General features: G+C 47.9%; 1 protein-coding gene across 3 annotated transcripts in view; it reads left to right on the top strand.

Moving 5' to 3' along the window:
* STX1A (syntaxin 1A) overlaps nt 1–22,843 on the top strand; it is a 103,178-nt gene that overhangs the window by 44,887 nt on the left and 35,448 nt on the right. For all 3 annotated transcript variants that reach the window (XM_048050084.2, XM_013189308.3, XM_066979399.1), the window contains exon 4: nt 21,701–21,775. In XM_048050084.2, the coding sequence (XP_047906041.1) occupies nt 21,701–21,775 (75 nt within the window). The remainder of the gene's footprint in view (nt 1–21,700; nt 21,776–22,843) is intronic.

Here is a 22,843-nt window from a genome sequence, read left to right as displayed (position 1 = left end):
CAAAGGGGCTGGGAAATCTTGGTACGGGCTTATTTGGGGACTTTTTTTCTCATGGCATTACTACCATCCAGAAAATCTTATGAGTCGTAACTTCAGATTAAGCAAAAATAGAAGTCCTTTGACAAAATAAAATGCAAATATCAATGGATTCAAAAAGCTTTGGGGAATCTGTGCACTGCTGATGGATGCAGATGCAGTTACTTCATATGGGAAGGGGGTGAGCTACATCATTGCAGCAGGAACAGCAGGAACCCGAATCATTTGGGGTGGACTCCAGGTATGTGCACCCTGCTGAGAGCTGGCAGATTTGAGTTCCTGACAATTGTAGCTGGCAGCCCTGCAGCAAAACGTTCATGCCTTGTGCCAGCATCCACATGTGGAGCCTGCAATATCGAAGTCTGTACATGCTACCTGAAATGCTAACGTCAATTTACGAGTAAGTACATTTGATTTTAAGAAAATAGTTCCCATATGTTGCGAAAATGTGGAAAAATTATTGTCAGTTCAGGCAGGATGGCTGTGGAGGCTCTGGCTGGACTGCACCAGGTTTCAAGGCTCTCTGATGAGAGCACAGCTTGTATGTGGCCCAGGCGCTTCCATTTCAGTGACCGTGCTTCTCCTATGGCCCTGGAGACTTCCCCACCAGTCCTGCCTGCCAGAGCTCATCTGGGTCTGCTGAAGAGAATTGTTTTCTGTGGACAGGCAGCATAAATCTTGAGCTTACTTTTAATGCCAGCTTTGCCTGCTTAAGAGGTTTAAGCTTCTTGCAATCTCTTAGCATTGTTAATGAGTTTCCAGGACCCACAGAGGTGGAGCAGAACTCTGTTTTCGTAATTGAGTTATCAGATTATTAGCAAAAATGCAAATAAAAGAGCTGTTTTGGTTATAAGTTTTTAAAAAAAAAAAGGCAGCATCTGGAGAATCACTCTATTGTGAGCACCACATAGTGGATAATGGTGGGTCAAGCAAGGCCAAGTAACTGTCAGGGAAAGAAGAACATCTTGTGCAGATATGTATTACTAGCCTTTGCGAACCACTTACTTGTGCACCTTTAATACAAAGAGTGATCCATCATTTGATTGTTCAGGTAACTGCCAGCGGATTTCATGACCTTTAGTGGTACATAGGTAGTAGCATTTTGACCTGTAAGTCCAAAATAACTCTGCATGGGAAGGTAAGTGCAGCTCCTGTCCCATTGACAAGTCTGGGAATGAGGAACAGAGGAGCTGAAGACCCCCCTGGTATCTTAGCACTGGTGGCAGTGCCTGACAGCAGGCAGTATAAATGGGAGCGAGTCGGCTGTAGTGCTGATGCTTGTACAGCTCAGTCATCAGCAAGGGGAGTAGTGCAGCATGGAGACGGGATGCAAAATGGCACTGAGAGATTGTGCTTAACATTGGAAAGTGGTTCACATGGGAGAAGCAGCTTTGCTTTGTGTTTTGAGCGCTCTCATGCTCCATTTTTTTTTTTTAAACAGAATTCTAGGGGTTGGAAGGGACCTCAAGATCATCAGGTCCAACCCCCCTGCCAAAGCAGGTTCTCTAGAGCAGGTTGCCCGGGTAGGAGTCCAGACGGGCCTTGAATATCTCCAGAGAAGGGGACTCCACAACCTCCCTGGGCAGCCTGTTCTAGTGCTCCGTCACCCTCACTGTGAAGTTGTTCTTTCGCATGTTGGTGCAGGACTTCCTGTGCTCCATTTTGTGGCCATTGCCCCTTGTCCTGTCCCCACAAACCACTGAAAAGAGGTTGGCCAAATCCCACTGTCTCCCACACTTAAGATATTTATAAACATTGATAAGATCCCCTCTCAGTCTTCTTTTCTCAAGGCTGAACAGACCCAGGTCTCTCAGCCTTTCCTCATAGGGAAGATGCTCCAGGCCCCATATCATCTTTGTGGCACTCTTCTGGACTATTTCCAGGAGATCCCTGCCTTTTTTGTGCCAGGGAGCCCAGAACTGCACACAGTACTCCAGGTGAGGCCTGACCAAGGCAGAGTAGAGGGGGAGGATCACCCCCTTTAACCTGCTGGCCACGCTCCTTTTTATGCACGCCAGGATCCCGTTGGCCTTCTTGGCCACCAGGGCACACTCATGGTCAACCTGTCGTCCACCAGGACTCCCAGGTCCTTCTCCGCAGAGCTCCTCTCCAGCAGGTCATCCCCCAATAAATTTGATGGGGGATGGTCGAGGGGATTGCCTGGTACCCTGAGTGCCATGTCTATCCGTGTTATACCAACAGGTGAACAAGCCTCCATCCTGGATGAGGTGAAACTTCTTATCTTGGATGCAAAGGAGGGAGCTGCAGAATGAGCAAGCAGGCTATGAGTGCTGGTTATTTGTTACCTAGCATTCCTCCACTTTATAGTGAGGGATCTCCTTATCAGATTCACTCTCTGACATAGAGAAAATCACAGGTATTCTGTCCCCTTGGTAAAACATAGGTAGTCTCTATTTTGGGTGAGTATACATCTTGTGGAAGGATTTTTGTGTACCCAGTTATCCACAGAGCATTTTCATTTTTTCCATGTGTCCCCAGTCTCCTTGTTCGCTCAGAGCTGGAGCTGCCAGGGGACGTGGTGACCTGATAGCTTCCTTCAGCATCTGCTGTCCAGAGCAGGAGGCTGTGCTGTCTCTCCTCTGTACCACTCAGCCCTTCTCTAGTGCTGTTACGTGAAATAATCACTCATTCCATGCCTGTGGTTGATGCTTTCAATATTGCTTGACTTTTAATACGACATAAAAAGGTTTAGACTTGCATTAATACTTTTTAAATTGTGCTAAACAGTACAATTGGGCTATAACTGGCTGGGTTGTGTTGCAGGATTTTAAGTTCAGTGTTTTTATCTTTGGGTCTTAATTTCCACTTCAAAAATGATTGATCTTTAATCTCTTAATTTAAAGTGCCTTCTTAAAAGTTGTAATAATACAAAGGCTCTGAAAAAGAGGGCTTACGTCTCAGATAAAGAGCACCTGGGTTCAAGAAGGAGCTGACCCACTGAGGAGTCTCTGGAGCTGTGAGGGCAGCTGGGCAGCTCTGTATGTATTAGTGTTCTTTCAGAGCAAAGAAGCATAGATGGGAAGATGGTGCAGTTTGTTTCTCTGGTTGATTCAATTAATTGGTGGATAGAAAACCACAAGTTTCTTCTTAAAAGTTACTGGGTCAAAAACAGAGTAGAGGCAGACTCACTGGGAGTTTTGGAATAATTTCTTTTTCTCCTGTGTTCCATTTGTACTTGGCTTGCTAGAATGACCTCTGATGCCACCGTGCTCTTCCTGGCAGCAGGGTGCCACTATTCCCAGACAGCCAGGTCTTGTCTTTGAAACTTTTCCAGTGATGAAGTAAGGCCAAAGCTGTGAAACTGGTGGTGCAAAGTCACTGATGAGAAACCAATAGCCAGTGCTGCTTCCACTAGTCCTTTACCTTTCATTTTCTTTTTTAGCATAGTGAGAAGGTTTTGAGAGGAGCTGGCAATGCTTGAACTTGAAGGGAAGCCTCCTTTTAGAGGACGAACAGTAGAAGTAGCCATATTCTAAATCAGCTCTCTGCATGCCAGCAGCAAAGCCCTGTCATTGTGTGGTGGAGAACATCTTCCCTGTTGTTCCTCAGCTTGGAAGGAGTACCACAATGTCTGCTTCATTTCTTGTTGTCCTATCTACAGTTTTTTGATGAAAGACAATTCAAAGCACATGCTGAATCCCAGGTTTTTGGGGCTAAGGCCTACCTTTATGCAGTGTCACCTGTAAAAGTACCAGCCTGTGATGATGGGAGGAGATGACACTATTGTGTCCTGGAGCGTGGCATCCTAAGCTGGGGAGTGCTCTTTGTGAAGCTTCTGGAAATGATGTAGTATTGTTTTTTCCACTAAGAGCTTAAAGTTTTTAAATCATGAAGAAAGGCCAGTACTGGCTTGTCCATGCCTTTATAGTGTCCTTTTTGATAAGCATGTTGGGTATGTGAGAAACCAGGATTTTTCTTTATAGGTGTAGAATTTTGGAAGAACGCAGCCGAGTGACTCATGAAGCTATTGCATGTTCATCCCAAGCCAGAAATTAGGACAGTTTTATGCAAGGCATGTTAACATCTCTTAAAATGTTACAGCTATAAGAAGTGCCTTATTCTTGACATCCATCTGGGTTCTTGCAAAGACTGTGCTTATAGTAATGGCACCATGTGTGGATTATATATCTCACTGTGACCGAAAGGAACCTGGAGCTCCCAGTTTGGGAGATAATTCTGTGTCTTGAGAGTACTGCAAGGGCTTTTAATAACTTATGATGCTACAGGAAAGCAGCCTGGTGGGAAAGCAATTTGAACGTAAGCAGAACCTCACCCACTTTATTTTCCTCTAAGTTTTAGGAAAACTCTGCTTAATTATTTATAGTCCCAGTTCTGAAGTGTGAGCACAGTAACCCCAGGTGGCAAATACCGTCCAATCTTCTCTTCCTGTGTGAAGTGTGTAAGACTGGATTAAACTTGGGCAAAGTTTGCAAGGCTCAGAAACTTTTGCATCTGTCCTGTTTCCTCTCCTTAGAACTGCAGGACCTGCCAGACTGTGATAATTCAGTCCTGTTTGTGTGCTTTGTTGTGTTTCTGCTTCATTGTTTCTATGTCTAGAGATATGATCATTAGTTTTAACATGGAAGCCATGTCAAGATTTAGCAGTGGAAGAATGCAGAATTTTTGCTCTTAACTGCAAATAAAATGAAGCAATATTTAAACCCACAACCATATTTTCTGATTGTCTTGCTGCTCAGTTTAATGTGAAAAAACACTATCTAAATGGAGCCATCAGTGTTTGTCATTGCAGCTCTGTTTCCATCGTTGACCTGTCTCTGTACCAGCTCTGAGCAGTGTGCTGCTCACAGTGTCTGGCCATTAAGCCCTCAGGAGCTCCTGCTCTCCTACCAGACAAGCTCTCAGCCTCTTTCCTCAGCAGTGAAGGAACTACTAATTAACTTTGCAGCTGAAGGGATTCCCCTCAGAAGCTGCCTCAGCCCTCATCTGAACACACCACTGGTGGCACCGTGGTGATTGATGTGCTGGGAATGGCATCCCCTCAGCTCGTGGAAAAGTGGATACCAGCTGACTGTTTGGGAGCAACAGGAGGAACAGAGGTCAATCTGTTTTTTGTAATTTAAGTAATTTGTTTTGGGAAAAAATGGATTCACTTGATGGAAGCGAGTTTTTGTGAACTACTGGTAGTGTCTCCTGGCAGATGGCTGTTTCAGCGTCCCTGCCTGTGGGGAGGGCTGGTGCTAAGGCATGAGCCTGCGCTGTTCCATTTCTAGCAAGAACATGGGGGGTGTGTGTGTTTGTAATGTTTGGCAGTCAGGATTAGTATTCAGACAGTAAGCTCTTCCTATTTCCATACTTTGAATTCAGTTAGACACCACATTAAGTGACGTGAAGGCCCTAACTCCTGAACTGTTCAAGTTTGCCTAATGTGTCACCTGGATTTTTGAGCAGCATATCCAATCCTGTCGTGGCTAGACCTGGGGCTTGGAAACCTCTAATGCATTACATGTGCCTGAGGGTTGTAATTAACAGCACTGGTTATGTGGAAATGTGAAATCGATCCTGCTTTGCATACAGGTAAAGCCACACGCCGGACGGTTGGAGCCCACCAGCACTGCTCTGGCTGTGCATCCTAAGCTCTTGTCCTGGCCACTGTTCACGACAGTGAGATGTGACTTCACCCTGATCCAGTGAAGGCCTCTGCCTGCTCTGCAGGCTCCTGGCCTTCCTGCCAAGCTGCTTCTGCTCTGCTGCAGGCTCACACTTTGCCTGCCCATGGTGGGGTGTGTGAGGATGCTGCCACTACAGCCTGGGAGTGAAGGGGGTGAGGCTCGCACTTCCCCTGTTCCTCTTTGGTGCCTGTGTACAGCCTGGCCCTTGGCAGAGAGCCCACCTCGAGTGGACAGAAATAGCTTCTGCAGAAGCCATTGAAATGTTAAGAGCAAGCAGGCAAAGCCCATTATGGTGCTGTCCCAGTGTTGACAAACCACTGCTGCACACACTACAGCAGCAGTGAGCATCCTTAGCTGTCACATGGGGACGTAGTACCTGCTGAGGGCTTGTTATAAAGTTCTCACAGCATAGCTTGGAGTGAGCACTGGGAAGGTGCTGAATAAAAAGCTGCTTGCCCTTCCCTGCTGAGCAAGGGCCTCATCTCAGAGCCCGGTCCTCCCCAACTGCGCATGGGAGCACCTGGCCTTGTGCTCGAGTCTTTTCGTAGCGAGCATTAGTGGTGGGAAAGTCCTGGAGCTGGTTTCTTCATGGTGTGGGTGAGCCTGTATGGGGGTGGTGGCGCCCCTTTGGCCATCAGCGGGAGCAGAAGCAAGGCATCCTCAGCACTATGGGGACAGAGGGTCCTGCCTTATGTGGGGAGGAGGGAGATGCTGAGCAATGAGGAAGAGCTTTCTAAGTAGTTCTTAAAACTTTGCCGGCTCCCTGTATCTAATAGAACATGTAATAATTATAAGAGCAACTCTGCTTATCCCAGATAAGATACTGGGTGCACCAGATAGTCAACTGCTCTTATTGCTGGCATCTGTGTGTGTAAACACTATCGAAAGGCAGAGCCAACAGTAACTGTTACTGCTCTGGACAGTGTTTTGCTGTGAAACTGCTGAAAGGTTTTGCCCCAAAACATTATACATTCACCTGTGCAGAGCTGACTGGACACGGAGTGCTGCCGGATCAGTAACACCTTTTCTGCTGTCACATGCAGTGTCTTTGTTGAGCATGGTACTGCATATTCCCGGTGCAGGCTATGGCCAGGAGGCTTAGTCTTTTGATACAATACACAGAGAAAGAGGCAGCCAGTTGGTTTACCAGCCTTAGACAGCTAGTATCCAGATAAGAAAACTCCCTGTGCTTGTGTCCACCAAGGTGCAGGCTGCCCCACTTACTGATCCTTATTTTCCAGCTCAGAGTCTAGTGCCAGTGGTGCTGCATGGCAGCAGCTGACACTTTGCAGTCATGTAACCTTCTGAAAGACAATTGCTTTTCAAAGATGTCACGGAGTTGCAGAATAGCACAGCAGCTTAGCTTGTTCTGGTCTGATACAGCACAGGCTGGTACAGCTCCTTAATTTTGCAGAATCACAGAGCAGTTAAAGTTGGAAAGGACTGCTGGAGGTCATTTGCTCCAATCACCTTCTCAAGGCTGGGTCACCTACAGCAGGTTGCTCAGGAGTATGTCCACATGGCATTTGTATGTCTCCAAGAATGGAGGGCTTCTGTGTCAGTGCTTGATACCCTTATAATAAAAAAAAAATCCTTGCAGAACCACAGGATGGTAGAAGTTGGCAGGGACCTCTGCTCCACCTCTGGAGACTGTGGCAGGTCAAAAGCGAGAGACCAGAATCCTCCCATGCCAAAGGAGTTGGGTGATATGTGCTCCATGAAAGAGAAAGGGCCCCACATGGTAAAAGTGCCGGTTTGGTGATTACTTTGGTCCTGACCATGAGCTGTGGATCAAAGACTTTTTGGGGACACAAATCTTCTTTATTAGGTGGACCATGTCCAGACATGGCTAGTGTATGGTCTTCAGCAGAAGTTCACAGACCCAGTTCACAGGCTGGGATAAACACAAGAAGAGCATGTCCCTCCCTAACCATTGTACACAGGTGTCCCGCATTCTGCAACCCATTCCCTGTCCCAGCACCAGGCAGGCAGTCCTGTGGCCCAGCTGAAGGTGGTATGTGTTGCGTTACAGGTTAAAGTAATTGGGAGTGATGCCCAATTAGCTGTTATAAGTCTGGTCACATTCAGGGTACTGAATTATCGCTATTACGGATTCACGATGTAATACACCCTCAGTCTAGTTGCATTCCGTGAACTACCATGGCCACACTTAGAAAGTGTTTGGTCGTGCTCAATGAGAACTAGAACACGGCTAGATTTAATGAGCAGTGCAATTTATTAAAGCAACAGGTACAAAGGTTCTTTGGATTGCTGGTGATAAATTCACTGTCTGCAAAACACATACAAATACCAGAAGTATGACTAACACAGCCTGGCTATAAACATGTTAAAAGGTATAAATGACTCTAAAGATTTCTTAAGTTTCCCGGGGAGGCACTTGGTATAACCAAGCATTCAAATATTACCCAAAGGCGTCTCAATGAGGGGAAGAGAGGCTCAGCCCGTCAACTGATCCCAGAAGTCGCGATGGTATCTTCCCTAACATCCTCTCTCTCTTAACCTAATTTAAATTATTTTCGATCTTTTAGGTAGAGCTTGAGTGACTCTAATCATGCATATCTTGGTTACAATTGGTGCAAAATTTTCTTGCTTTTGTTTAAAGGTATAGACTTAGAGAAATTCAAAGTGCATGCTCAGGGTGCATGCCTACGATTGCATCTTGGAGGTGGGTAGCTTTTGGGATGGAGGTGTGTTTTGGTATTATAATGATGTTATAATGAGAAAAGTTCACTAAAGTACAGCCTTTTGTCAAAAACATGACAGGCCGTTGGCTCACGGTAGCAAATGTGCAGTTTATTGGTTTCGGTGTGCCCAAGAACAAACCCATCTTATCAAAGAGCCTGGCCGCGGTGTCTCCACTCTGCTCCACGCTCCGTACTGTTCCTCTTAGAGTCATCACACCAAGTTCCCCCAGTGTGATTAACATCTAAGGTTGGAGGCCTAGGGAACTGTAGTGCAGCTACACTCCGCCCTGGAAGCTTCTTCAGTGTTTTACCTTTCCTTAAAGATGTGAATATCTGTTTAATTTCCAAGTCACCTCAGGCAATTATTCCACAGTATGGGAAACCTGGATTTTCCCAGACCTTGAACCCAAAAGGAGGGTAATGGACAATGGATTAAGTATCAACAGACCACAAGAAACAAGCCAGCCAAGCATTAGTTCTCCAGCTGGAGAACTTCTTCCAGAAAATGGGATTAACTAGATCTTTTGCTGAGTGTAGGCAGATTTCAGACTGCCATGTGTATGGTCAGCTTTTCCATCAGCCAGGACCCGTATGCAGCAATCAGCCAGCATCTTCTTACCTCCCTTAGGTGAAATCCTACTTCCTAGCGTCAGTGACACTTGATTTTTTTTTCTTCTTGGTGTGTCATCATCTAGGAAACGTGGAAGTACTGCTGGGATACAGGGTCAATGTTGTGTTTGGAGGTGGGATCATGACCCCCTTCTGTCCTCACTGTCTACCCTCAGCATGGTGCAGGCCATTTCTGTCCTCCTGCCACAGCACTGCATTGAACTTGTGGGTGGGCAGTTGTCTACCTGAATCCTGCTCAGTCACTGTTTCCCAAGAATAACACGCCTTCAGTTCCCACACATACTGTCTTGTCATCATCTGCTGCCTTCCTTACTGGCTCTCTGTAATGTCCTCCAAGTGGATGACCAGATATAAGGTCCTGGAGTTGTATATGGGCATTAGGTTACTGCCTTCCTTGGGAACCAGCTGAGATTTGTCCTTTTTCAGTATTGCTGTAATCGGTTTTTAGCTTGGTTTTGTCATTAATCAAGTGTGTTTTTAAATCATATATGTGAGGCAAGCACGGCTCTTCTGTGCCTCCTCTGTGAGTTGATGTGGGTGGATTTTCTTCCAGCCTTACAAGCTCTTAATGAAAACACTGACTTGAACTTGACCAAGGACTGACTCCTGAATGGAACTTGTTCATCATTTTTTCCCAATCTGACTCTGAATATTTAATTGTCTGCTCTCAGTGTCCAGTCTGGCAGTGCAGGTGTGGTATACCCATGTTGCCCTGCTTAGCCAAACTCCTTTGTACTACAGGAATATTAAAGACACTCTTCTCCCTGCTTTTCCTTCCTTGCAAATTTTGCTTTGATTAAAAACTTATCCTGGGCCTAATTTTCCTTCTGAGTAGTGTTAAATCCAGCCCCACTGAAATAGGCTCAGCAGCAGTGCCTTTTGTGCCTCTGTAACAGCTGAAGGTTGTCTTTCCTGAGCATTTTCTGGGTGCATTAACGCAGTCTTTCACTCGTAGTTGAGAGTTATGCCTTGCAGTCTTAGAGGAAAGTGTTACTTTCCCTGTGAGAGCAGGTGCTGCTGCATTGCAGAACAGCATGTGCATCTGATAAGGAAGTGGAGGCAAGGACTGTGTGCTTTGTGCCCAGAGCAGCCAGAAATGTGGAAAAGGCTATCATGGAAAAAGGCTGTTGCTGGGTTAGAGCCTCTGAGAGGGTTTGGTGTCAGTTTGACAAGGAGGGCTGGGATGCACCACAACTGTAGTGTATGAGGTGGGGGACCACAGCCATGTCCTGTGACACAGAGTGTTCAGGATGCCCAAGACACGGCCACAGATGTTCAGAAAATGTCCCAGTATGAGGATTCCCCCAAGGGAGTACAAAACCTGCTATGTAAAAGTAGAAATGCCACCCTTGCACGGAGAAGAATGTCCGTTCCTTGGCAAGCTGGTGAGGAGAGGGGCTCCTGTGGTCATGCTGGGGCTAATGACATCCTGTGGGAGTGTGAGTTTTGGTTAGTGCTCTTGTGGGAGGATGTTTTTCTGCCAGAAGTGTGTGACTGCACGTCCTTGTCTGGGTCCCTCAGAAAGTGGCTGGTTGAGCAGGAGCCCTGCAGGGGCTGTTGCTCTGGAGCACGGAGGTGTTGGGCTGCAGCCAGGACTTTTGGGTTGTTCATCAAAGCCCCTGTTCAGGTTGCACAGCCCCATGTCAGCAGGGGAACTGCTGGGAGACTGCAGGTACTTTACCTTATGCAGATGGCTTTGCTTGCACAGTAGTTAAATTTTAAAGAGATTTTTAAGTTTGCACGCAAATGATAAGACAGGTAGCAGTGTTTGGCCAGCCAGCTGCCAACACCAGATGCTTGTGGCAAAGTGTGAAAGCTTGTAGGGCAGAGCCTGATGTCATGCTCAGTAATTAGTGAAGAATGAGCAATGCTGCAAATGGGGAGGCAAATCGTGGCAAATAAAGAAATCTGGAGAGTTAAGTGGCAGGGGAGGGTGAATTCCAGCATGCAGAGAAAGAGAGGCTGGGGAAGCCATAATTAAGGGAGACAGACTGCAACTCCTCTGCAGGAGCAAAATGAGTCTGATGTAACTTGCCCTTCTCTGAGAGCTGCTGAGCAAGGAGGGTACTGGAGCTTTGGAGCTGTGAGACAGGGAGCAAGTGAGTTTAGTGTTATGCTGCTGAGTTGCTTCCTGGGTTTGCTGGTCACTGCAGTCCTGTTGCTTTTGGCATTCACAATTTTCTCCTGAGTCTGGTACTCCTTGTCGCTGTCATGCTGGTGGGTGTGTTGGGCGCAGACCATCTATCAAGGCAGGATTGGACTTCCTGCTCTGGGGAAGGGACCATGAAGGCTTTGGCTGTGGTGCCCACGATGACTGCCATGAGTTCCTTGTCAGAGGAACTTAGCCATGTTGAACCTCATGCCATTGGCCTCTGCCCATCAACTGAACCTGTCCAGTTCCCTCTGCAGGGCCTTCCTACCCTCCTGCAGGTCGACACTTCCCCCCAGCTTGGTGTCGTCACACTCAGTCCCCTCATCCAAATCATCAATATAGATATTAAAGAGGATGGGCCCCAACACCGTCCCCTGGGGAACACCACTGGTGACCAGACACCAGCTGGATTTCACCCCAATCACCACTACTGTCTGGGCCCGGCGGTTCAGCCAGTTCTTAACCCAGCAAAGAGTGTACCTGTCCAAGCCATGGGCTACCAGCTTCTCGAGGAGAACACTGTGGGAGACCATGTCAAAGGCTTTGCTGAAGTCTAGGTAGACTACGTCAACGGGCTTTCCGTCATCCACCAGGTGGGTCACCTGGTCATAGAAGGAGATGAGGTTGGTCAGGCAGGATTTGTCTTTCATGTACCCATGCTGACTGGGCCTGATCCCCCGGTTGTCCCGCATATGCTGTGATTGCATTCAAGATGACCTGTTCCATCACCTTTCCTGGCACCAAGGTCAGACTGACGGGCCTGTAGTTCCTTGGGTCACAGAATCACAGAATGGTTGAGTTGGAAGAGACCTCCAGAGATATCTAGTCCAACCCCCCTGCTCAAGCAGGGTCACCTAGAGCATGTTACACAGGATCGCATCCAGGCAGGTTTTGAATATCTCCAAAGTAGGAGACTCCACAACCTCTCTGGGTGGCCTGTTCCAGTGCTCTGTCACCTGAACCGTAAAAAAGTTCTTCCTCATATGGCAATGAAACCTCCTGTAGTTCAATTTATACCCATTACCAATGGTCCCATCACTGGTCACCACCAAGAAGAGTTTGGCGCCATCCTCTTTACATTATCCCGTCAGGTATTTATAGAGGTTGATAATATCCCCTCTCAATCTCCTCTTCTAAAGGCTAAACAGGCCCAGCTTACTTAGTCTTTCATCATAGGACAGATGCTTCAATCCCTTAATCATCTTCATGGCTCTGCACTAGACCCTCTCTAGATGTTGTATGTCCCTCTTGTACTGGGGAGCCCAGAACTGCACACAGTACTCCAGGTATGGCCTTGCCAGTGCTGAGTAGAGGGGGAGGATCACCACTCTCGACCTGCTGTCCACACTTCTCTTGATGCAGGCTGAGATCCCATTGGTCTTCTTGGCCGCAAGGGCACACTGCTGGCTCGTAGTTAACTTGTTGTCCACCGCGACCCCCAGGTCCCTCCCTGCAGAGCTGCTCTTAAGCAGGTCAGCCCCCAACCTGTACTGGTGCTTGGGGTTATTTCTCCCCAGGTGCAGGACCCGGCACTTGCAGGGTTGAACCTCATGAGGATGAACTTCATGAGGTTCCTTTCTGCCCACCCTCCAGCCTATCCAGGCCCCTCCGAATGGCCGCGCAGGCCTCTGGTGCGTCAGCCACTGTGACAAACTTTGTATCATCTGCAAACTTGCTGAGGGTGCACTCTGTCCCTTTATCTAGGTCATTGATGAATTAGTTGAATAGCACTGGACTGAGTACTTACCCCTGGGGGACACCACTAGCCACAGGCCTCCAACTACACTCAGCACCATTGAGCACAACCCTCTGAGCTCTGCCATCCAGACAATTCTTGATCCACCCCCACTGTCCACTCATGGATCCACTTCTGGAGCTTGCCCAGGAGGATGTTATGGAGACAGTATTGAAAGCCTTGCTGAAGTCAAGGCAGACAACATCCACGGCTCTCCTTTCATCCATCCAGCCAGTCATGTCATCGTAGAAGGCTATCAGGTTGGTTAAACACGACTTTCCCTTGATGAATCCGTGTTGACTGCTTCTGATCACCTTCTTTTCCTCCATGTGCTTAGAGATATCCTCAAGCATGAGCTGCTCCATCACCTTTCCAGGGATGGAGGTGAGGCTGACTGACCTGTGGTTTCCTGTGTATTCCTTTTTGAAGACTGGAGTAATGGTGGCTTTCTTCCAGTTCTCAGACACCTCTCCTGTTCTCCAAGACCTTTCGAAGATGATAGAGAGAGGCTTAGAAATAATGCTCTCCAGTTCCCTCAGCACCCTCAGGTGCATCCCGTTGGGGTCCGTAAATCTGTGGGCATCTGGATTGTCTAAACAACCCCTAACCCAATCCTCTTCAACCAGGGGAAAGTCTTCCTCTTTTCAGGTTTTCTCTTGTTTCTGGGCTCAGTAGTGCATGGGGGCTAGCCTTAGCAGTGAAGACTTGAGCAAAGAAGACATTCAGTAACTCCACCTTCTCTGTATCTGCTGTCACCAAGGCATCCGCCTCATTTAGCAGTGCACCCACATTTTCCATAGTCTTCCTTTTGTTGCTGATGTATTTGAAGAAGCCCTTCTTGTTATCCTTGATGTCTCTTGCTAAATTTAATTCTAACCAGGCCTTGGCCTTCCTCATTGCATCCCTGCATTCTCTGACAATCTGGCAATGTTTCTATATTCCACCCAAGTGGTCTGTCCCTCCTTCCACATCATGTACACTTGCTTCTTCTGTTTAAGTTTTCCCAAGAGCTCCTTGCCCACACACGCAGGTCTCCTGCCCGCCTTCTTCCCCCTTGACTTCTTTCTCATAGGGATGCTCTGATCCTGAGCTTGGAGGAAGTGGTGCTTGAATATTAGCTTGAACTCCCTTTCCCTGTAGGGCCCTGTCCCAGTGGATTCCTCCAGTTAGGTCCCTGAAGAGGTCAAAGTTAGCTCTCTTGAAATCCAGGGTTGCAGTCCTACTTTTTGCCCTGCTTCCTCTTTGCAGGATCTTGAATGCCACCATCTCATGATCACTTCAGCCGAGACTGCACTCATCCTTCACGTTTCCAACTAGACCATCTCTGTTAGTACCAGGTCCAACAGCACCCCTCTCCTTGTTGGCTCACCTACCACCTGCATCAAGAAGTTATCCGCAATGTTCTGCAGTAACCTCCTGGACTGTTTGTTCTGAGCTGTGTTGTCTCCCTGGCAAATATTGGGGTGGTTAAAATCCCCCCGAAGAACCAGGGCCTTCCAAAGTGAGGCATCTTGCAGCTGCCTGTAGAAGGCCTCATCCACTTCCTCTTCCTGATTTGGTGGCCCATAGTAAACACCCACCACAATGTCACCCCTGTTGGCCTGCCCTTTAATCCTCACCCACAGACTCTCGACTTGGGTCCTCCTTATGACCCTTCTTATAGAGGGGTGTCACTTATGGATGTCACTCAAATGTCCTTAAACAAAAAGAAAACTATCAGTGGTTCTAGTGCAGTATTAAATGAAAATGGTTGAATAATGCAGAAAGGATGGAAACGTAAGGGAAATACTTTTTTTTTGAATGTTTGAGATAACATGATATGTGATGATGATTAAATTCTTACGTTCTCACAGCAATTTGGATGGTTGCTAAACGTTAGGTACCAAAAATAGGCCCTGCTGGATCTAATCTACCTGCAATCATTGATTAGAAGGCTTTCAAAGAGTTGAGTAAGATGGTGCCGCTGCCATTAGTATTGATTTTCAATAAGTCTCTGAATACCTGATAGGCACTAGGAGCTCAGAAGGTGGCACAGCATTAATTTGTTTTAAAAAAAGATAAATGGAATGAGCTGGGTAATTATTGACTGATTAACCTGACATTGCTTCTGGGCAAAATAATGGACTATTTGAAGTGGAATTCGATCAACAGAGAATTAAAGGAGGATAATACAATTACTGCAGTTCAGCAAGGCATTTTAAAAATAGATCTGATCAGCTTCACATGGTACCTTTGCCTGCTGAGGATCAGGTCAGCTCTACTCTGAGTCCTTATCCCACCGCTGTCTACACTGTTTGAGGAAGGCTTGAAGGAGGCATCCACCCAGCTCGTAGACACGGAAGGAGCAGGTTGCTTATCCACCAGAGGAGTACTCCTGGAATGGCAAGTGCTAGCAGGGCTGGAGACCTCTGACAGACTCAGGTTTGTTGGATGGTTGCATTTGCAGACAGTGGGAGCAGCCATTCAGAGATGTTTGTTATCTTAAATCTTTCTGTCTTGATTCAGTGCCCCTGGAGGAGATGGCTTCTGCATGAGTCAGGATGAATTACTGCCTGTTGAATCCCCAGGATTGGCTGATGGCAAATGTCTGCCCTCCCCTGCACAGCACACACCAGACCAGTGCTTCTGTACAAAGCTGCTGCGGTTTCATCAGACTCATTATCTGCTTTAAGCCACATTTTGGGAGGGTCTCACCACTATGCAAATAGAATTATGATCTTCAGTTTGCATTGTGCTCTACTCTCTAAGCAGCAGGTCCTGTGGAGCCACAGACCGGAGTACCTGGCTTGTGATGTGAAAGGCTTGGGTTGCCAGAGGCAAGCTGTGGCTCCAGTTTGCTTTGCTGTTAGACATGAACTGTTCTGCTGTGTCTGTCCTGTTAGGTGGCTCCACAAGTGGGACAGACCTTGGGAGCCCTGGTGTTACATGGGTTGAATTCCAGCTCACACAAATGTCCAGACTGGGTTATGGCATTTGTACGGTTCCCCTTCACTTCTAGCTCTTCATCACTAGACAAAACCTGTTGCTTTTGTCTCTGAGTAATTGGAAAGAAAATCAAGTCCCACCACTTTCCCAAAAGGAGGAAATGCAGCAGGGCACTGAGCTGCACCATCTGTTTCCTCCACCTTTTGCACAAGTTAATCACAAAAAAATATGCTTTTTTTACAAGCAAAATTCAACCTCATAATTTGTGCTGCTGTATTATAAAAAAACAGCCAGAGTGATTGCTGATGAAACAAATAATGTGTAGCACATTCTGAGGTTAAAGAAGCATTGGGCACATGGCACCTGGGTCAGCTTTGGCCAGACTCTCACTTTGTCCTGAGATTTGACAAAAGCAGCAGGAGCAGCCAGAGGGTAGCCATACATGGGGACTCCCCAAGAGCTTTACGCAATGGGTTTCTGGGTGTGAGGCTGCGCGTGGTTGCAGATCACAAAGCCCAGGTATTGATGCAGAACTACCCAGCGTCCTGGTCCTGACAGTGAACCCATGGGGACACTTCCATGCTTGCCGTGGCTGCAGTTGAGTGTTTGCTTGGCTGAATGGGCAGCCTGTGAGGAGCAGGCTGAGTTTCCTGGGTGTGTGAAACAGGATTCATCAGCACTCATATTTTGAAAGGGTATTTTATTAGTGCAGTCCCACTGGTAAGTAGCTTTGAATTACCTAAAAATATCAGTTAAACAGCTCACCTGCTTCCTTCATTAGTGACTTAAAAAAAAAAAAAAGTCAAAGGCTACAATTTTAATCTGTTGCAGATTACGTCCAAACACTCTTGGACAGTACAGGCAAGGTGTTCAGGATAGCACGTTTAGTTCCAGGGGATCTTTAAGAGCTTTTTAAACCTTTGTGCCCATCATCGCTGTTCTGCTTCCATGTAAAAGCGTTGTGACATTTTGCACTGACACTGAATCCCAGCAGCACCTCTCCTTGATGCATCTCAAGCAGTATTTGTCCCTCCTGTAACACTGGAAGTTAAAAATCCTGGGGCTGTTGGTCCGTCATGATGGTAATGGACATCTATACTCTTGCTCATTGCTGGAGTGTCACTGCAGCTCATATCCTGGTTCTGCACCTCAGCAAGCAGCTGGAGCTCCTTTTATTGCTTCTGTGTGGAAGGACAGGCCCAGCTCTGCCCAGGGCTGCAGTTATGCAGCTGTCTCCTGCTCACTGTCTATTTTTGCATGTCTATGTTATGTGTCTAATTTTTACTTCTTGTTTTACTTAGCTTGAATAAATAAGTTGCAATATTAGACTTCGAACTCGGTTTCCAAGAAGGAACGTTGGCCTTTGAAAACTTAAGGACTGCATAGGGTTTGTTGGTATCCCTAATCTCTTTGGGCAAATGGGACTTTATCTAGAAAGTCCTGAGCTGTATACAAATGCAGGGCATTTACTTCTGAGTTACTTCCCACTTGGCATATCTGCCCTCTTGGTGCTTTCCCTGCCAAGCCAGCCTGACCGGCTGCCCACACTTAGTGCTGGGAGATGCTCCCGGTAGTGACTTGGAACATGCAGGAACTCAGGAGACCTTTCCTGGAGATGGGGAGTGCAGCCCAGATGCTGCTTGTGTCCTGTTCCCTTGCCATGCTGAATGCCACCATGTCTCAGGTCATGCTGGCTCTGCTGCACCCACTCCAGGGGCGGGTTCTTGCAGTGCGTGTTCAAGGCTGCTCTTTCTTCATGGGCTTGGCCCTTCCTATTGGGAGCGGGGCAGCCAGTACAAGAGGTTTGCTCATTCCACACAACTGCGTGAAGGCTTGTGGCTGAAACAGCCTTTCTAGCCAGTCTCCTAATGTTTTCATTTTTATTACTTTAAGGCCATAAAACACTATAGAAGAAGTTCCAACCAGCTCTGTAGGTCCCCAGGGAGGATTCCATCTTGCTTGTGGCTTGTCCAGAGACCAGGTCACTTGTGTGGGCTGCCAAGCCATCGCCAGGTCCTGTGCTTCATCTTTGTTTGCACTCTGCAGAACTATCCAATGTTTTGCAAATGTAAATGCCAAGATAAGCAGGCACACCAAGGATAACCTGCAAGAAATGAAGGAAGAGTTTTAAGACAAAGAGAGGTTAGTTTTTTTAAAAATGTCCTTGTGGGAACTGTGGTCAGGATTTTCTTTATTTTTTTATTGAAAGAGTTAAATCTTTACCAAAAAGATCCTTTTTTTTTTTTTTTCTGGCTTTGTTAGTTAACTGAGGTATGAGTTAGTTTAAAATTGTGCTTTTGTTGATTGCGTTGGTTGGTTGTCAGTAAAGAATTCCAGGTCACAAGAGGTGATGTTTCATTAATCCAAATAACAAGCAAGTGAGGAAGCTCAGATGCCTGAGAACCATACTGTGTGTATGAAGTCACTGTTGTGGTGATGCTCAGAAGCGCTGCAGGTTCCCAGCACAAAGGTGAGTGGGTTTCAGTCACCCGATTAACTTTGAAGGGAAGATCTGGTGCTGTGGTGCCCTTGCTGTGCCACTGCTGCTATTCAGATCACTTTTTCCCCCCTCCATTATCAATGAACTTCAGTGTCCAGTGCTTGGCTGTAGGCAGAAGTCCCCTGAAAGCATCCCCTGTGGGTGCCTCCTCTTGCCTCCCAGGGGGGACTAGGGACATGGCCCCATGCTGCTGGTGGCCATTGGACATTCCTCTTTCTGTGCTGTGCTCCAGGCCAGCAGGAGTTGGACTCGGTGATCTTTGTGGGTCCCTTCCAACTTGGGGTGTTCTGCTACTCCACCATTCAAGGAGCGGGACCTGGCCCTAGGGCAGCAGCTCTGACCTCTGGGATGTGTGCGGGGTGCAGGGAGCCCGGCCCTGCCATTGGGCAGCACACCTTGTCCCTTTGTGCTGTGCCTGCCGCTGCAGGATGGCCTTGGCCAGAGCAGTGGTGATGTTGTGGTAGTTCAGCATCCTGTTGCTGAATGTTACTCCCCATGAACAGTTCAATAGACTTGAGTGAGTCACTTAAACAGACGCCATCAATGTGAAAATAATTGTCTGGGAAGCCTGTGCCTGCCAGATTGCTAAGTAATCCTCACAAGTCTTGTGACTGGAAGCCATCCAGAAGGAGTGTTTTCTCTTTGCTGTTCTGTTGAAAATGTGTTGAGGAAAGGCAGCTTCAGCCTTGCCCACAAAAGTGCGCAACCCACTGTCCCGTGCCCCTCCACCTATCACCTGGCCCATCACCTGCCTGAGCTGCTGGTACTGTGGGTGCCCCTGCAAGCTGATGGCATTACTGTGGCACGTCCCTCACCCCAGATCAACAGGGGAAGGGGAAAGTACTTGGCAGTGAATTACATGAAATTGTTTCATAAGATCAAAGATGGATACAGGTGGGAAGCAACCCCTGGAGGTCCCTGGTCTCATGCACCCCAGCAGGGCCATTAGGTCAGGTTTTTCAGGCCTATGTCCAGCCATGTGATGAATTGCTCTAAGGATGGACATCCCATATCATCTCTGAGTCCAGACTGTGTTCACAATGACAATCTTTTCCAATCTCTTTGGAAATTCCCATGTCGCAGCATGTTCCATCGCTGCTTGTCCTGTTCCATTGCACCTCCAAGAAGAGTCTGGTTCCAGCTTCTATCCTCCCTCCTGCTGGGCAGTTGGAGATAGCAGTGGGATCCCCCTTCATGTTCCTGTTTCCAGGTGAACAAATCCAGCTCTCAACTGTCCTTGTGTTCAATGAGGCTGCTGTGTTGGTTTGTTTAGAAATACCTGGAGCCTGGGAGAAGGTATTTGCAGACATGCTCATTTCCTCATTTTCCCAACACTGCTGAAGCTTAGCTCTGAGTCAGAAAAGTGTACAAGCATCGATAGGATGTGACCTTCCCCCAGTACATTCCCAGCATCATGATTTTCTAATTATGCCTGTGACTGCCAGCTAGAAGCGTACAGCATCAGAGCCACCACAGTCATTGAAATCACTCAGTTAATGTGCCTAGACTCTATTAAAGAAATTTTTATTTAATTAAGTCTTGATCCCCTCAAAATCAAGAGGGAGTGGTAGGATAGCAGGATTTCTGAGAAATCATATCTGAATGGCAGGTAGTTTGTACTTTCTTTAGTATCTGCATCCTGAGACACTGTGATGTGCTGGTCTTGCAGCTGAATATTGGGGTCAGCTGGTCTCATGGTCAGGTCAGGGTTATGACCCTGTTGAGCCAGCTTAACTGCCACAAGCCTGTGGATGAGCACAGAGAGGGAATCACTGTGTCTACTCTGCACCTACGTGCTGGTCCCATGCTGAGGTGGGATGCTGTTGGAGTGCAGGAGGTTCTTGCCATGTGTCCTTTTTGCAGGTGTGTGGAGCAAACGTTTGTGCAGGTCGAGCACAGATGGGTACCTGTGTGCTGGGCACAGGAGGTGTGCGACCTGCTCCAGCTTTGCTGCGGTTCTTGCCTGGGTTTGGCAACTTCTGAAATACGGGACCATGAGTTGCACATCTCAGCTCCATCAAGGACACTGGTTTCTGGGAGAGGATCATGGTGGAGATCAAGGAGCTTTGTTCTGATCCAGGTTTGCCAAGCAGGGATGGTTGCTTGGAGATGCTGTGGCAATGCAGAGAAAAGTCCTACAAGACACAAGTGTCTAGAGACATCATAGTAATTGCACTGTTTTGATGATGAGTTCAGAGCATTACTGCCTGATTTCTGACATTTGCACATAAGAGAGAGGATAGATAGTCCTGTGCCAAACCTCTTCAGTTAGTCAGGGCTTTCTCAGCTGATTTACTGCTCTCAAGCGTGTCATACGCTTTAGTTTCCTTCTCCTTGTACCCAAGTCAATATTCCTGACAGCCCAGGAGAGTCACTGCTGTAAAAGCCTTTGCAGTCTTGGAGAGAAGGACCTGGAGATACACAGGGACTCAATGATGGGCTCCCATCACTTGATAGGGCTGTTCTCCCAGTGGGAGCCTGAAGCCGCATGCACAGTGCTTTGGCCTGGTCGCACAGGAGGATGTGGGTATGTAGGGATGTAAATGAGTACAGAGAGAAAGGACTTGCTTGCACTTGTTTCCATTTGCGTCTGCTGTGTCCCTGCACACTGAAATATGAGAATTGTTTTACAGTCCTGCTGCTGTTGTGCTCCCCAGAGCCATTTCTGAGACACAGGCTGTGGGACTGGGAGTGTTTCCCAGCACTGTGCCACTGCAGCCCACAGATTTTTGCCAAAAGCAGTGAATTCAGGCTGGGGAGTGAATATGCACAAACTGGCTATTATTAAGACAGTGTCAATGATAGCTGCTGGCTGCAGGGCAGAAGAGAGCCTAGGCATGGCCAAGCTAAATCCCTATTGCTGAGCAAAAGGAAAGTGAGCACAGGAGCACCAGACTTTCCCTGAGGAAGACATAACCATTTATAATGGCCTGGGGAGGGCTTGCCAGCGTGGCAGAGCCCTAGGGAAATTGTCTCACACTGTGGCACTTGGTGTGCAGAAGGGCATTGGTGTGCAGCCAAGGTTTTCTTTTCACTGCAGGAACCAGCACTGTCACTTGTGTCTCTCTTCCATTTCACTTTCTGCACAGCCCTGAGCATGTGGGAGTTTAGCTTGGTGTGCAGGCAGGAGTCCTGCAGTACGGCTCCTCTGTCCCCTGGTTTGCCTGACCAGCAGCTGGGTTATGGCCAGGCTCAGGACTTGGGAGGAGAATCTGTCTGGGTCCATGGAGTGGAGGTGCTCCACCAACTCCGTCAGCCAGGAAGGGGCAGTGCTGTCAGCTCCGGGCCCCATATACTATGGGGCTGGGGAACAGATTTTAGCAGTGTCTACAACACACCCATGTTTGCTCTTTTCTTTCTCCTCAGAAACAAAGGAAGAGCTGGAAGAGCTGATGTCTGACATAAAAAAGACAGCGAACAAAGTGCGCTCCAAGCTAAAGAGTGAGTATTTGCCTGTGATGCTGCTACGGGGCACCAGGTAAGGGGGTATGCCCGCTGCACTCCTGCCTTACAGCCTCTGGGCTGGCAGGTTCAGCACAGGGAGGGGGTACCATTGCTGCCCTCCTGTGCTCAGGATGCTTCCCGGCCTCCTGCTCTGTGTCCCCAGGGCCAGCACTGCCTACTCATCCCTCTTGTGCTGTAACATTCACTCCTCTCAGCTCTCTTAACCACACACAAACTCATCCTGACAGCAAGCGTAACCCCAAACCCCAGTGGGCACATGCTGCTCTTCTCTCCCCATAGGTCCAATCTCACCTGGAACATCTGATTTACCCTCCATTTTCTCCATTTACCAAGAAATTACTTTTGCTGGGGAGTGACCACATTCAGAATGAGCTGTGTGCTGAGTGTGGAAACAATATAGTTTTTGGGGATGTGCCATGACCAGAAATGCCTGTTGGCTTGGCTCAGCTTACCATGGGGCCTTGGCTGTCATCTCAAGCCTGTGCCAGCAGCAGCTGGTGTTTGTTGCAGGCCAAGGAAATTTTGGGGTGTTTTTCTCTAGGTAGGAAAGGGCAGGTTACAAACAGAGCCCTGTTGCAGCCCAGTCCTATCTGTGTGTGCTCAGGCAACCTGGGGAAGGGACAGCCAGAGGTGGCTTCTGCCTTTGCTTTGTGGGGATCACGTGGGAATGTGCATCACCTTCCCTTCTCTAGCATCCTCTAGCTACTTCTGTTTGCCTTTTATGAAGTCACGCTATTGAGTCTCTGTCCCAGGACATGAGCACCCAGCAGCCTTATGCACAAGTCCCTGCTGCGGAGTCTCGGGCCAGCCCATGCCAGTATTGGCAGGCAGGCCATTGGGCTCGCCTGGTGAGCCTGGGCTCCAAGCACACCTGTGGCAAGGCCAAAGGGGTTGGGTTGCCAGGGCTGGTCTCGTCATCCCTTGCTTTTCCATCTGCAGTGCAGACTGCCTCACCAGTGGCAGCAGGACAGCTCTGTGCTGAGCAGTGGGGCCTCCTGCTATCCCAGCTGTGCTGCCATAGGGTCCCGATGCAGAGGCTCTGTG

The sequence above is a fragment of the Anser cygnoides genome, chromosome 18, assembly GCF_040182565.1.
Source record: "Anser cygnoides isolate HZ-2024a breed goose chromosome 18, Taihu_goose_T2T_genome, whole genome shotgun sequence".
Taxonomy (NCBI): Eukaryota; Metazoa; Chordata; class Aves; order Anseriformes; family Anatidae; genus Anser; species Anser cygnoides.
This window is presented reverse-complemented; position numbering and strand designations above follow the sequence as displayed.